Source organism: Columba livia, chromosome 3 (assembly GCF_036013475.1).
Source record: "Columba livia isolate bColLiv1 breed racing homer chromosome 3, bColLiv1.pat.W.v2, whole genome shotgun sequence".
NCBI classification, from domain to species: Eukaryota; Metazoa; Chordata; class Aves; order Columbiformes; family Columbidae; genus Columba; species Columba livia.
The window spans coordinates 32,123,674-32,137,774 of NC_088604.1; the positions used below are offsets into that span (position 1 = coordinate 32,123,674).

Here is a 14,101-nt window from a genome sequence, read left to right on the forward strand (position 1 = left end):
CAGTTCACTGGTCAGTGCATTACTGAGAAATGCATTTTCACCAGATTTCTGATACTCTATTCCAAAATGGAAATTTCTTGGTCTTCCAAAGTAGGATGTTAACCAGAGAAGACTTACCTGTAGTAAAATCTTCTCCAGCCCTTTCCTTGGTGAGAGTTTACACAGAGGACACAGTGGTGCTGGAACTGTGTCATCTCAGAGGCCGTATCCATCTCACTGAGTAGCACTTTCAGACAATATAGGAATATTGTCAAAAATTGATATAATTTACAAGAGTTACTGCATTTCAACACCAATAAGACTGTAATATGGTAACTTTACAGGAGAAGCAAGGTTTTTTTTCCTCTTGTAATAGCTATTTCATGGATTTAATATATGATCAATGTGCACATTAAATCAATATGTAATTCCAGTTGGTACAGACTGTACAGGCTGTACAAAATGGTTATTTCATTGAATCAACTAACTTCTTTATGGTCTAACAAAGTCTCTTGACCTACTAGAGAGAATTTTAATATGTGATATATGTTTGTGCTTTGGTTTGTAAAGCACCATGTTTGAACTAATTTATGAAATACCATAAATTGTACAGGAATTAATCTTGCATCAAATGTCATATATCATATGTAAAAATAGCTATATATTCTAAGACCAACAGAGCAATTTGTGGATAGCAAACTTAGAGTCTGGATTTATTAATTACATATCATAGAATACTAATAACAAGAATTCAGTTTATTTTTAGAAATGTGATTTTCCTCATTATAAAGGAGTACTCATCTTCCCTTTGGTCCACAAGTATTACATGTTTAGGAGGTTATTAGTATTCATGAGCTACCTCGTTGCAAAGGGGTACCACAGGGGCTGTGAGTTAGTACGTGATTCTGCATTGAACAGAAGAGAAAGGAACCATTCTAGCTCAGGCTGGTGAAGGCCAGGGATTCTGTTGAAAGATTCAGCTTCCTGCAACTCTGTGGAAAGAGCTTATATTAAAATATCATCTGTATGGCAAGGAATACAGGGGATTATTTATTAACTCATGGCTCCCATTATTGGAAAAACAAAGTAAAAATGAGTGATCATGAACATAAACACCTAAAGTGTTTTTTTATAAATCATCAGTCAGTCTAAGAGAATGTAGGAAATACTGTACTTTTTAGCAATGGCTAATCACTTAAGATTTTTTCCTTCAAGGGAGATACTTCCAGATATTATATTGGTGAGTTTATGGGCAAAGTTTGTTTGAACTTCCTGTGTCTTACTATCTTTCTTTTTCAGGTGATATGTACTATTGCTGGGTACTTTATGTAGTTACTGAGAAATACTGAGTGTATATCTAAATAATCATTTTCTCAATCCAAATAATTTTTGAGTACAGTTCTATGCATTTTGAATATATATGTTAGGTACGTGTGTAGAAAGTTATACAGTGATTTAATACATGCAATTGGCTTTGTTTCAGTTCTATGTAGTTGTGTGTGCCATAGTTTAATATGGGCAAGTATAATTCACAGTGTCCTTGTACTGTGTTCATTTTATAGAATTTTATCTCATGATTAATTTTTATGGCAACTTGTAACTCAAACTACTGTTTGAATAATTTTTTTTTATCTTAATAGTTCAGTCTTCATTCCCATAGATACAAGTACAACTTTCAGGTACTGGCAGCTTGCAAAACTGCAAGTGCTGCTTTCTTTCACAACTCCGATGGCTGACATGTAAATACAGGCTGTATTTTGCCTTGTGTAGTACAGATACCAGTTTAGATAGGATCCCTCTCAGCTGCATAAGTTTTGGCAGGAAAACGTAAGCGTTTTTCCCTTGGGAAAGGCTTCACAGCTGATGTGGGAGTCTGGGGTTAGTGAGTGACCCCAGTCCTGAGGAGCTCAGGCAGGGGGACGGCTCTGCTGCTGCTGGGGACAAAGGGGCGGGGGCCTCAGTGGTTTCCTTCAATTGAAAAAAAAAACCCACAAAATCAGGTGATTCCTTTTCCATGCTAAATATCTGTGAAGTAAAGCAAAGGCACAGACAGTCCGTAACTATTCTTAATATAGACATTGATTATGTTGTTATGCCAATAATTAGAAATAGAAATTTGCTGAACAAGTCAATGAAATAATTGCTAAAGAGGGTAAAATAATTTACAATAAAAAGGTAGTCAGTTATTTAATTTAGAAATAAGTGGAGTGTACTGATAAATACGTTTCTCTTAGTTATCCTGCTACTGAAAACTGTATTTGTTTATAATGTTACGATAAGTATGCTTGAACCAACAATATAACTTAATTTACGAATTTTAGCCATAGGACTGCAAAAACTTACAGCTGCATTTAAATGAATGTGTCAATAATACCAGCAAGTCCAGTAAAATAAAATTAAATTTTAGGTATGTTATTATCAGAAGGATTAAGTGCAAAAGGATATATGTAAATTCATGCAGGTCTTTTGCTTCTTTGTGCTCCATAAATTAAACCCTAACTATACTGAAGAAAGTAACAGTGTGAGCTAGGAGCTATTTCTTCAAGCAATAGCCAGGAATGGAATGGAAAAATATTGTATTCTAAGGGTACTCGATTAGATGGTATAAGAAGACTTAATTTTAAATGCCTGTTCTTTTGATACTGTTCAAATCAATGTCAAATAATAAACTAGCCCAGGGATTAGATGAATGCAAAAGAATCTTAATCTGTTTGCTTAGTTATGACAAGGAGAAATATTGGACAGCTGTAGGATTTGATACTCGATCCTATCCCGTTAAGCCTGTTTCTAGTAAACTAATAGCTGTTTTGTACTAGGAGTACACTAGAACATATTTCTTAGGAAAGTGGGACTTCATATTTGCAAGGTAGAAACAAGTACAAGATTAATCTGAATTCTAAGTATCTCATTTTTTTATTAAGGTGAATTGTCTAGGCCCCTCTATCTGTCACAAGGAATGAAAAATGAAATTTATGTGGGTCTTTGAAAAAGTAATTTATCTATCATTCAGAAAGTATTCACAGTCCTTGAATTAGGAAATTAACACATCAAAAAAGGGATTTTCCTAAAGTTATGATACTATCAATTTGTACCTCTCAGTGGATGGGCATCATTGTCTCCTAAACTCTTATGAAATAATGTGAGTTAAGAGCATTTCAGCTCCATTGTACAAAAAAAGTGAAGACTGGCATAAACACATCATAAGATTAGTATTTATTATCTTCTTAAACACTTGAAATTCAGTAGAGCAAAGTCAATAGGATGATAAACAATTATTTCTTCAATTGCATGGCAGATTTTGTAGTCCATTAAACTTTATTGCTGTAAATTATACATCTGTAGATTAGTATGTCAGCAAAGTGCTTGTCAATATAGCTCAAATGTCAACAGATGCTCTCTAAGTGTTTTCAGTTTCTTCCTTCTCCCTTAGAAAAGTGATAGATGCATAAACTTAAGAGTTCCAGAATTGACAACAACTCCATGGCTCAAAGTTGGTACAAAATGACTACAGAAAGCTTTGAATGAGGGGCATCATCAGCATTGCAGAATAGTCACTGAAATCCAATTCTAAGCACTGGTGGAAAGAAATTACCCATGTGGAAAGCAATTATCCATGCCTAATCAAAGTAGAAAGCAGGACCCCTGAAAATGAGGCCTGTGTGGTTCTGCACCCTCCAAGTACCAGATGGCACTTTTGGTCCACCCTCTGCTTGAGATGAAGTTTCAGCGTGAATTTTGTGATGTTCATTGCTGTTTTTTTAGAATTAATTTGCTCTTTCAAGAATAATGACTCCCATGGGGAAATCCCAATTAATATTTTTTCACGTTGCAGTGTTTGTGGAGAAGAAAGTAATCTGTGTAAGTTGTAACAAAAGTAGCTGCCGGGTTAGATATTTTGTAAAGTTGAGGTTATTGCATTCTGTGAACAAGAATAGTGTTATTTAGTGTTCATTACAACTTTAAAAAGCAGCAGTATAAGTAGCCTATGAAGGAAACACCTGTACTATATTAGGGACATGATTTATATTGAAGCCAAGAAATTACTATTTACCTCCCTCAAGAAAGTCAGTCTCTGTTTTGAAAATGGGAATTATTTTAGAGTGTTGTTTTGCATTTTGTTATTTTTTTTAAGTGAACAAAACTAGTTTGCCTTACACAAAACCTTTTCCTTGATACATGCATATTTAGGGAAGGTGGTCTTTTTTTTATTTGTTTGGGGGGTTGTTTGTTTTGTTTTTTGTAATGACCAAAAAGTGCAGTTAAAATTCTTCCTGGAATGACTGAATATATATGTGTGCACTCACATACATGTGAGGGAGTGTGTGCTGGGAGAAATCTACGATAAAATACAATGGAATTTTACATAGAAACATCAAAATACCTATGTCCTGCTATTTTTGCCATGCAAACCCAAAGGGCGGTCACTAAAGTCACAGTGGGATAGGAGGGAACAAGAGAGAGTGTATTTTAAGCTGAGTGTGCCTCAGGTGATCCACTAGAAAGTGTTCCTGAGTCCTTCAGGGCATCACAGCACCTTGTTCTGTGTGAAGGTGGTGGCCGGGTTTTTGTCTGAGCGGGAGCGGTCCCCAAAGTCATAATTAAATGCCTTTGCAGAGGTTGATAATGACCTTTCTATTAAGTGTTGTCTATTCAAGGACTTTACTTTTCCAGCTTCTTCTTCAAAAAGTATTGTCTATTTTTATCTGCTCTTTCCTATGGTCACATGGTAGTAAATATTTGTAACTACTAGCAAAACATAATTTAGATATACATAATTTTGTACTTTCCTGAATCTGTCTTTGCACAGGAGTGATTTAAGTTTTAGCAGAGCCCAGATCCGTAGAAAAATCACAGGATTTCAGTTATTCTCCCATAGACCCCTTCGTTTCTCCCAGGCAAGATTTCCTATCTATCTGAAACTTGCCATGATAGGACAAGCCTGTGCCTCTAACCTCTCTCTTTTTTTGGGATTGTGGGGGCAGGAGCAGGCCAGCATGTCTATTGGGAAGGGAACCTGCTGGGAGGGACAGCAGGAAGTCGCTCAACAAATACATTCAAAATTTGACTTCAAAATACAGATCTGAAGCGAGTCAGGCTGCAGCTTCAATTTCTGGGTCTCTGCAGAGTGATGGCGAACTTTGTCTTGCCATTAGAGCCGGGGCATCGCATGGCCGCAGCAGCGTTAGGACTGTGTAGTAGAATGGCCTGTGTGTTTTTGAGATTGTTCTCTAGAGCGTGTTTCTGAATACTCTCTGTGCAACAGCAGGAAAAGGATTTGTATAGAAACACTCAAATGCAATGCGATAGGTAAAGAAAATTAAACAAAACTGACAGAGCAATTTATTTTTTGTCAATCAATGAAAGTTCTAGTGGGTTATTAGGTTTTCTTGCCTCAAAGTTATTTTGCCTGTATACTGTGATTATTTCATTTACCTTTAAAGAAGTGAGAGAGTGAAGATCTAAAAAATGCTACGTATTATCTCTTCTGTGAAGTATGAAAACATAGGAGATGATATTTTCATATCTATTAGGTCTTATGGCTTTGGTGAACAGTGCTGATAAGATATGTGTAGTAACCTACGTGTATTCTCTTGGCCTGTATTCATTTTCTTTCGATGTAAAATTGTTGTTTTGTTGCGTTATGTATTCTAGGGATATAGACAGGAAGGCTCCACACAACTTTTAAATGTTGTGTGTCTCTGTCACTCTGGAAAACATGGGAAAGTGTTAATTCATTTGTTTCCCTCAAAGAAGTGATGAACAAATTGTAATACTGTAAATATGTACTCTGAGGAATATCAAATTAACCTTTTATTTGTGAACCAAATAAGTGAAAATGTATCAAGACTTAAAATTAATTTACTAATTAAAAAAAAAAAAAGGCTTTTGGAAATGCTGTCACACAGACAAATTAACATGTTTGTTTTTACTTTGTAACTGTAGTACATTTACTCCTAAAATGCAAGGGAGACGGATGGGGACTTCAGGGAGAATCACTAAGAGCACAAGTGTGAGCGGAGAGATGTATAAGCTGGAGCACAATGACGGGAGTCAGTCGGACACGGCTGTCGGCACGGTTGGAACAGGTGGGAAGAAAAGACGTTCCAGCCTTAGTGCCAAGGTGGTGGCCATAGTGTCTCGGAGGAGCAGAAGCACATCTCAGCTTAGCCAAACAGGTGAGTGAGATGCACGCTCTTCCGAAACAGGACTCTCACCCGATGTGGTTTACCATTATTTCTTCTGTGGCATCTGTGTTACGTGTAAATGGATATAGACCTCTCAGGAGTGATTTTACAGCTGTGAATGAATTTCTGAGATATTAATTTTCTTTGATCACCAGGCATCTGCAAGAAACAATATACAAATGCCTTTTAGAATGTGTGCCGTAACAACTTTCTGTCCTGATCAATGAAAACTGGTTTCAGCTTTTATAAACCTTGTTCACAGGTAGGCAAGGAAATGCAAAGAGACATATGTGGGTATCAGCAGTGGATAATGGTTTGGCTAAGAGCAGCTTATTTTGTATAGGAAATGTCTTCTGTCAGAAGATCTGAGTATGAATGGGTGAATTTAAATCCGAGCAAATGAATGGCAGTTGTGTAACTCGGACAAAAGGTTGTACCTGTAGTGGCAAAAAAAAATATATATATATATATATGTTTTTAAAAACTACCTCTGATTTCATAGTGAATAGTAAATCAAATATTTTTTTCTTTACAAACAACACTGGCAAATTGGGGTCAGTGGTTTCAGATAGATTAGACAACAGCATGGTGTTTCATTTGGAACATACAGCTTCCAACTCTTGATTGTGACTTCAGACATTTTAAAAGCTTCATATCTGCATAGCCTGAAGGAACAAAAGCTCATAAAGAAAGACACAAAAGGGGAAAAAAATGTTTTAAAGTCCCTGTCCTGCTCCGATTGAACCCCAATGAAGACTTTTGCTCTCGTCTTCAGGAAGAGCAGGACCCGACCCTAAGGGTTCTTACTAAAAGAAGGAAAAGAAAGAGGAAAAGCTTCAGCCTAGCATAGAATGCACACATATTGCAGCACTCATCTCACATAGGCAGGGTCATCTAAACTAAGGTAAGTATAATGACAATATTGTTTATTTCTATCATCAAATATCTCACCCTTTTCCCTTGGTTTCCTTTTATTACCAGATGAGCAACAGAAGTGATTCTTTCAAAATGTAAAGCTTGGTGAGCTTTAACAAAAAGATTTTAATACTTTCCTACACTACTTGTTTAATTTTAGTCTAGAAAGCATATAATCATGCAGTTGGACCAAATGATAGATGTAGTGGGCAAATTTGAAGACTTGAATCGTAATTAATATTGTGTTGCTCAAAAATGTACTCTGCATGAATATTAGACTATAATATAGATAGTTGTATTCAGTAAAATGATATTTTAGATGCATCAGAATTAATTACATGCTCTCACAGTAAAAACGTGCTACTGTATTACAGAAAGGATTTTAGGTTGATGTTTTAATCCACTTGCTGTAAAGAATAAAATATTTTAAGTACTTTACAGCATATTTTTGTGGTTTGATCTGGCATTCCTTTCTACCTCCTAAATCTCATTGAAATAGGAATTGCCCTGATAGAGCAAATCTTTGCTCCATCTTACTCAGTAGTCCAGTTCTGACCAGAAGCCAGGGCTGGATGCCTAAGAAGGCTCAGGGGGCTGCCAAACAGGATGATTTGCCTTGCATGAGCCCTAACTCACTCAGTGAAGTTAGTAAATGACTTAAAATGTAATATGTGACTTGCAAGCACTTCTCAGCATTATCTGTTTAAAGCTCAGATGTTGCCATTCTTCATAAAAAGATACTATAGCTCTCCAAATTTTGCTTGGTGTAAATTTCAGAACAACAGGAATTTTGCAAGGAATGGAGCACCTGAACTTTTAATGAAACTCAAACAGCAAAACAAATATGAAAAGTATGATTGTGTATTATTCATTATTGTAAAACAGAGTTGAGAATGATACTTACTTTGCCTTACTGTGGCTCAGGCAAACAGTACTATCTGTGGTATAAGCAGAGCAAATAAAATGCGGAATGTTTTGTCAGTCACTATTTTTTTTTAGTTAAATTATGTTAGAAATCAGTGACTTGTATTAATGCATTTTTAGTACAGCATACGCATGAGACTTGATAGTTTTTCCAAAGAAAATTCATTATTGGAGACTAAGTACTCATGCCCTAAATCAGGGAGCCACTTTCCTTCCTTTCTGCAGTGTAGACAAGGGGAGGACAAATCTGAAAAGCTCTAATTAATTTTAATGTGTTCTGCCTAAGTAATTTAATAATATCTCCAATACTGAGAGTTTTTTTTAAATCTGGTTTGACCCTAAACTAGGTCTTTAAAATTGATTATGTGAAAATCAGTTCTTAAAGCCAAATTCTGAGCTTTTAAAAGTGGCATGGAGGTGTATATGTGCCTCCAAAAAGTGGTGCCAGGTGTGAACTTCTGCTACAGATCTTCAGTCACTGAAGGTGTGCTCTTGACACAGAGCTTGTATTTTAAAGAAGGTATAAAAAACCCAGAAATGTATGTGTAGCCTCCATAGTTTTTCCTGAATTGGTCAGTTTAAGTAAGTTTTTTCCTATGGCTTGAATGATTGTAAGTTGGGTATGCATGACAAAAACAGTTATTTGTTTCTGAAAACTCAAAATAGACGATGAGAAATTAAACAGAAAGTCAGATATTTCTTGAAAATCAGCCTTGCATATTTTTGTGGAACATTAAATTCTGGTTTACTACTGTCTTCAAAACCAGTAAAATTAACTTCCATCTTGCAGTTTTTCATTGGAAGAAATGGTCAATAAGGGCTGAATTGTCTCCTTCTCTGGAGACATTCAAAACCCACATGGACACATTTCAGTGCGATCTGCTCTGGGTGAACCCGCTTTAGCAGTTGGGTTGGACTAGATGATCTCCAGAGGTCCCTTCCAACCCAAACCATTCTGTGATTCTGTGAATTCGAATTTTGTAGATGAATCTTGCGTTTAGTATACTGTACCGTTTAATCTTATGTAAAAATAGAAGTGGTGTGTATGAAACTGCTACTAGGTAGATATTGTTTCTAAGAGTCAATTTTCTTTTCAATTGAAAAAGGAGTGTGTGTGCATGCATGTATGTGTCTATATATACACACATAGACCTCTTTGAATATATGAGACAGATCCTTTTGCGTGTTAGATTTAGAAGGACCAGTAATCACAGTATATTGTGCACCCTTGTTCAGTGCATTTGGAAAGTGCATTTGCCATGAAAATAACCAGTTTTTATTTTTATTTAAATGTGCAAGGAAAAATATATATTTCTGCTTCACCTTCCTTTCGATTATGTTTAAGATTTCATAATACTTTTTGTAACTGTTCGTTGAAATAATGAAATCCTTACTTACTGTGGTTAGTTAATCATACCCACAAACTGGATAGATTTTTTAGTTCATTAAAAAAAAAGCTTGTAATCTTCCAGCAGTATTCCTAATGAAATTCCAGCTCTGTGTATACTATCACAGTTAAAAAGAATAATAATAATAAAAAAAAAAAAAAAAAAGGAAGCCAAGGCCCCTAAAATACCACAGACAAATGAAAATAAGTCCAGGCATACAGGCATATTCTGTACAATTTCAGTTATAATCCAACTTTCTAGCTTTCCTTGCCAGCCTAGTTTTTGTAAATAATACATATATACAAAATAAATATATAACTGCAGATTGTCTAAATAATTGCTGCGACTAAACTTTAAATCATAGGAAAGCCATAGGAAAACAGATTATGATAGGAGGTCATCATCTATTGTCTTGATTTTGTGGTACATCACTCTATTCCCCTATATATATTCTTATATAATAGTTTCCTGGCCAGTGAGGGACTGAGGGCAGTATTGATCATACTGCACTTTGGTTTGGGGTTCTGAGTTTGTTTGTTTTTAAAGACATTAAAACTTCTGCCATAGGATCAAAGAATTTTATTACAGAATTTAGACCATAAATAGAGACATAATGATGCATTTCAAAGCATGTGGAAGTAATGGTAGGGGTATCACCAGTGAGATGAGTTCTGGAGAAAAGGAAAAGCTCAGTCTCGGATAAACAGATAGAAAGACTGAAAATACCAGCTTTGACGTAAGTATGAACTGAACTACCAGGGATGGAACTGGTGAGCCTTTAGAGACATGTGCTCTCTTTTTTCCCCAGTATGAGTTCTTTGAGACTACTTTGATTTTCCAAGGTGCTCAATACCAATAACCTCAATATTCTGACTAGTTTTCCATTGACATTGCTTGAGAAACTTGAGTGACCTCGTATATGATAAAGGTGAGACTTTGCCTGGAATATTGTATATTGTTCACATTACTGGCTCAAAACAGATGAGAGTGGCAGAGATGCAGAGAAGGAGAGCTAAAGAGCTTGGCAGAACAGGGAGCTTGTCCAATCTCACATTACACTGATACCGGATCATTTTTCTAAGTGGAAATAATTGGCCGTGTTTATGCTATGAACCACGATGAAAAATTTCTATGAAAGAAACAAAGTTATCTGCTGTCCCTCTCCTGTTTGTGAATTTTAGCATCAATTACCTGAAATGGAGCCGTAGGCATTAATGTTTCAGAGAGAGGTTGCGTACCATGAAGTGGGGCTGAAATCAAGTGTTGTCACAAGGTGAAAACAGCATGAAAAAAACCTTTTTACCGTGAGTGTGTTGAAACACTGGCACAGGTTGCCCAAAGAGATGGTAGATGCCCCATCCCTGGAAACATTCAAGTCCAGGCTGGACTTGATCTAGCTGAAGATGTCCCTGCTCATGGCAGGGGGGTTGGACTGGATGAGCTTTGAAGGTCCCTTCCAACCCAAACTATTCCATGATTCTATGTTCACTTATGTGCATCTGTGAACTTGATACTTGGAAGAAATTTTTAAGTGTCTGACTGCTTCACTTAGGATGTTACTGGCAACCTGAGCGAAACCACGTGAGAATCTTCTGACATATTTCCCTACGTAAAAATTACACGTCCTCACATGGAATTCCCTGATACAGTATATTTTATGCAATTTCCTGTAATTTTCCTATTAAAGAAGTGGCTTTCTATATGTTCTTTTGAATTAAATTCCAAATTCCCGATTTCAGAAGAGGTACTATCATCTAAGTGAGGAAATTGTCATTGAGCAGTGAAGTTTTGATAACCTTGTACTCCACAGTGTAGCTGTGCTCCTTTTGTGTGCTTGCTCTAGCTTAGAGAACACTTCTTAATCTGTTTGACTTCCCCACACACCACCTCTGAGACTGGTCTTAGGAAGGCTTTCTGTCATGGTTTTGTTGGATGACCAAGTTTTAGGTAAACATTTAGAAGACACAACCCCCAACCATTACACAAAAGGTCCTCTAGTGATGGAGAATATGGTAGTTCACTGGAGGTACTTAGTGACTGTTAGCAAGTACCACTATGCAGTGGTAAATATAACACTGCCTGGGAAACATGGAAATTAAGCAGAGTAAAGCAAGCTTCCGGGCTCAGAGCTACATCATTTCAGAGTAGATACTGACAGAAAAAAAAGAAATCTGGGTTTTTTATTTTTTCAGCCTTTGTTCCGTAATGCCGGCAGGGATAATTTTCCATCCATCCTTGTAGTAATTTTATGATACAACAAGAGATTTCATATAGCTCTAAATAGTACAGACAGATGAAGCAGATAATAAATTGGACATAAAATTTGCTGGAGGGTGGAGGCCTTTGGAATAAGGGGACGGGAGGGGGGATGTTTGTTGTCTTTCTTGGGAAAGCCATTTTTTCTTTCCATAATTCTGTTACTTTTTTTTTACGAGGGTCATAACAACCTTTTAATGCAGTGGTCAGGCTTTTTTTCTTTTCACATTTCATTTTGATTGCTTCGGTCTCAATTATAAACAATGACAAGGATGCATTTCTGAGCATGTTTCATTTACCTCATAACCTTTATTTTTTTTATTACTGTAGTGAAACAAATAGTGCTTATTTAAAAAAATGTACTCAATTGATAAGAAGCTGAGGGCTAGACAAAGGTTCAAAATACTTACTTTATCTAGACTTCAATAAATCATCTATTATTACTAAACTGGATGAGCAGCATAGAAATCAGTAAGGAGTACTGAATGTCAGGAAGAAACTGGTTAGGAGGGAGACATCAGCTGGTTTTATTAGAACAAGAGCCAGAGAGTGCTTACTGGTTGAGTTTCTATGACAAAAAACACCGGCAGACCTCAGTAATATTTTAATGAGAGGTAGTGTGTATGCTGCTAGAATATGCTGGTGATACTGATTTGGAAAGTATGTCAGTTCCAGGTGACAGAGAGAAAGGACTGGTAAACTTGAGGACTAGAATAATATAGAACTGAGGTAAAATGTCATAATGCAGATTGCAAGATCTTTCTTTTCAGAATGACTAATGAAGATTTCCAGATGCGATCTGGGAGCTTTGTCATTAGAAAAAGGAGGAGGAGGAAGACAATGGTATAATAAAAATCAGAGAATGAATGTAAACTATATATAAGATCTGGCCAGGAAAAAGGCAAATGCTATCCTGGGTACATCGGGTAAGATGTTTCCTTGGAGAGCTAAGCAAATGTTAACATCATTGAATGAGGCACAGCTGACAGCTCATCTGGAATACTGGTCATTCAAGGGAATGAATGCTGGGTGTTTGTGGGAACCGAGACCTTGAAGGATGATTTATTGCCTGATTTGTTCAGCCTTTAAAAATGAAGGCTGAACAGGGATATGATTGTTCTGTAAGAATGCAATGAGAGTAAACATCAAAGAGGCAGAAGAGCTTTTGAAGCTTAAGGGCAACACTATCAGAAACTGTGATGTAAGAACAAATGGGTATAAATTAGTTATGAATAAATTTTGTAAATTGTCTTAAAAGTTTCTAACAGTCAGAACAGAAAGAGAGGTATCTTAAACCTCTCCAAGCATTTAGCTCACTAGGGATGAAACAGCCTTTTTATTGTTTCTTATCTAGCATAATATCCCATTGCTGTTTTCATAGGATTTCTTTTCTGATGTTGTTCTTTTGTATTGCCATCTCCTGTTCATCCCGATGAAATGCTACAAGATCTCAGATTTTCTAATGGTAGATTCAGAAAATTGTCTTGGAAGTCAGAACTACCATGAGTCTTACAGCTGTACGGTTATCCCACAGGTTTAGTTTAGACTTCTGCAGTTCACCTGTTCACTGTGTTGTAGAGGGGAATTTCCAAGTATTTGCTTGCATTGGGAATTTATTTCTGCAAGAACACTTAGCATTTACACACGAGCTTCCTTGTCTACAGATACCTCAGTTTTGTTATCTGAAGTCTGCACACTTTGCAAATCTTTTCCTTAATGTTATATTGTGTGTACTTGAAAAGTAACTTTTTGCAGCCTAGCAGAAGTGTGGTGCTCCATCCTGCAGCTCAGTCATTAGGCTTGTTTGGCTGTTCAGTATTATCTCCGGGAGAGCCTTTCCTATCCAGGTTGTTATTTTTCCCAGTGCAGGCCATTAGCACTTGCTTTGCGTAGTGTGGTGACCTATGAGGACAATGGCTCTGTTGCACGAAAAGAGAACGGAGAGACTGACATGAAGATGGATTTCTCTTTTCAGCCAGTCTAAAAGAAGTCTGTAATGCAACAGTGGGGATGGTGACGGTGTCTTAGGGACAGTGACAGGATCTGGGCTCTAAACCTGACACCCTGGCAGCAAATAGCTGCCCCGCAAACCCAGTAACAGCTCCGTGCCCATCCCGCCTGCACCCAAATGTCTCTGCAGCAGGAGGGGGAACTGAACCAGCGGGTGAACAGTCACATTCAAAACAAAGAAAAAGCCCTGATTATTTTTGTAAGAGGAACTCTTTGTTCTAGTAATGATACTTAATTCTTTGAAACTATTGAGTGAATGTAAGCATGTTCTCTTTTATTTACTGTTGCCGTCTAGCTGAGGAATTCACTACCCTTAATAGAAACATAATTCAGTTCCAGTTACTCATCTTCCAAAAGATTTCCTAATAAGGGCTAGTATTTTCAAACAAAGTCCCGCCGCTCTGTTGAGTTAGTATTATGTGTGACTCTTTTCCTTTTTCCCGA

General features: G+C 36.8%; 1 protein-coding gene across 50 annotated transcripts in view; it reads left to right on the top strand.

The window, feature by feature from the left end:
* Positions 1–14,101, top strand: part of RIMS1 (regulating synaptic membrane exocytosis 1) — a 314,448-nt gene that overhangs the window by 263,958 nt on the left and 36,389 nt on the right. For 48 of the 50 annotated variants that reach the window (XM_065056281.1, XM_065056252.1, XM_065056259.1 and 45 more), the window contains one exon: positions 5,923–6,155. The exons of the other annotated variants lie outside the window; for them this stretch is intronic. In XM_065056281.1, coding sequence (XP_064912353.1) covers positions 5,923–6,155 — 233 coding nt within the window. The remainder of the gene's footprint in view (positions 1–5,922; positions 6,156–14,101) is intronic. 50 annotated transcript variants of the gene reach the window in all.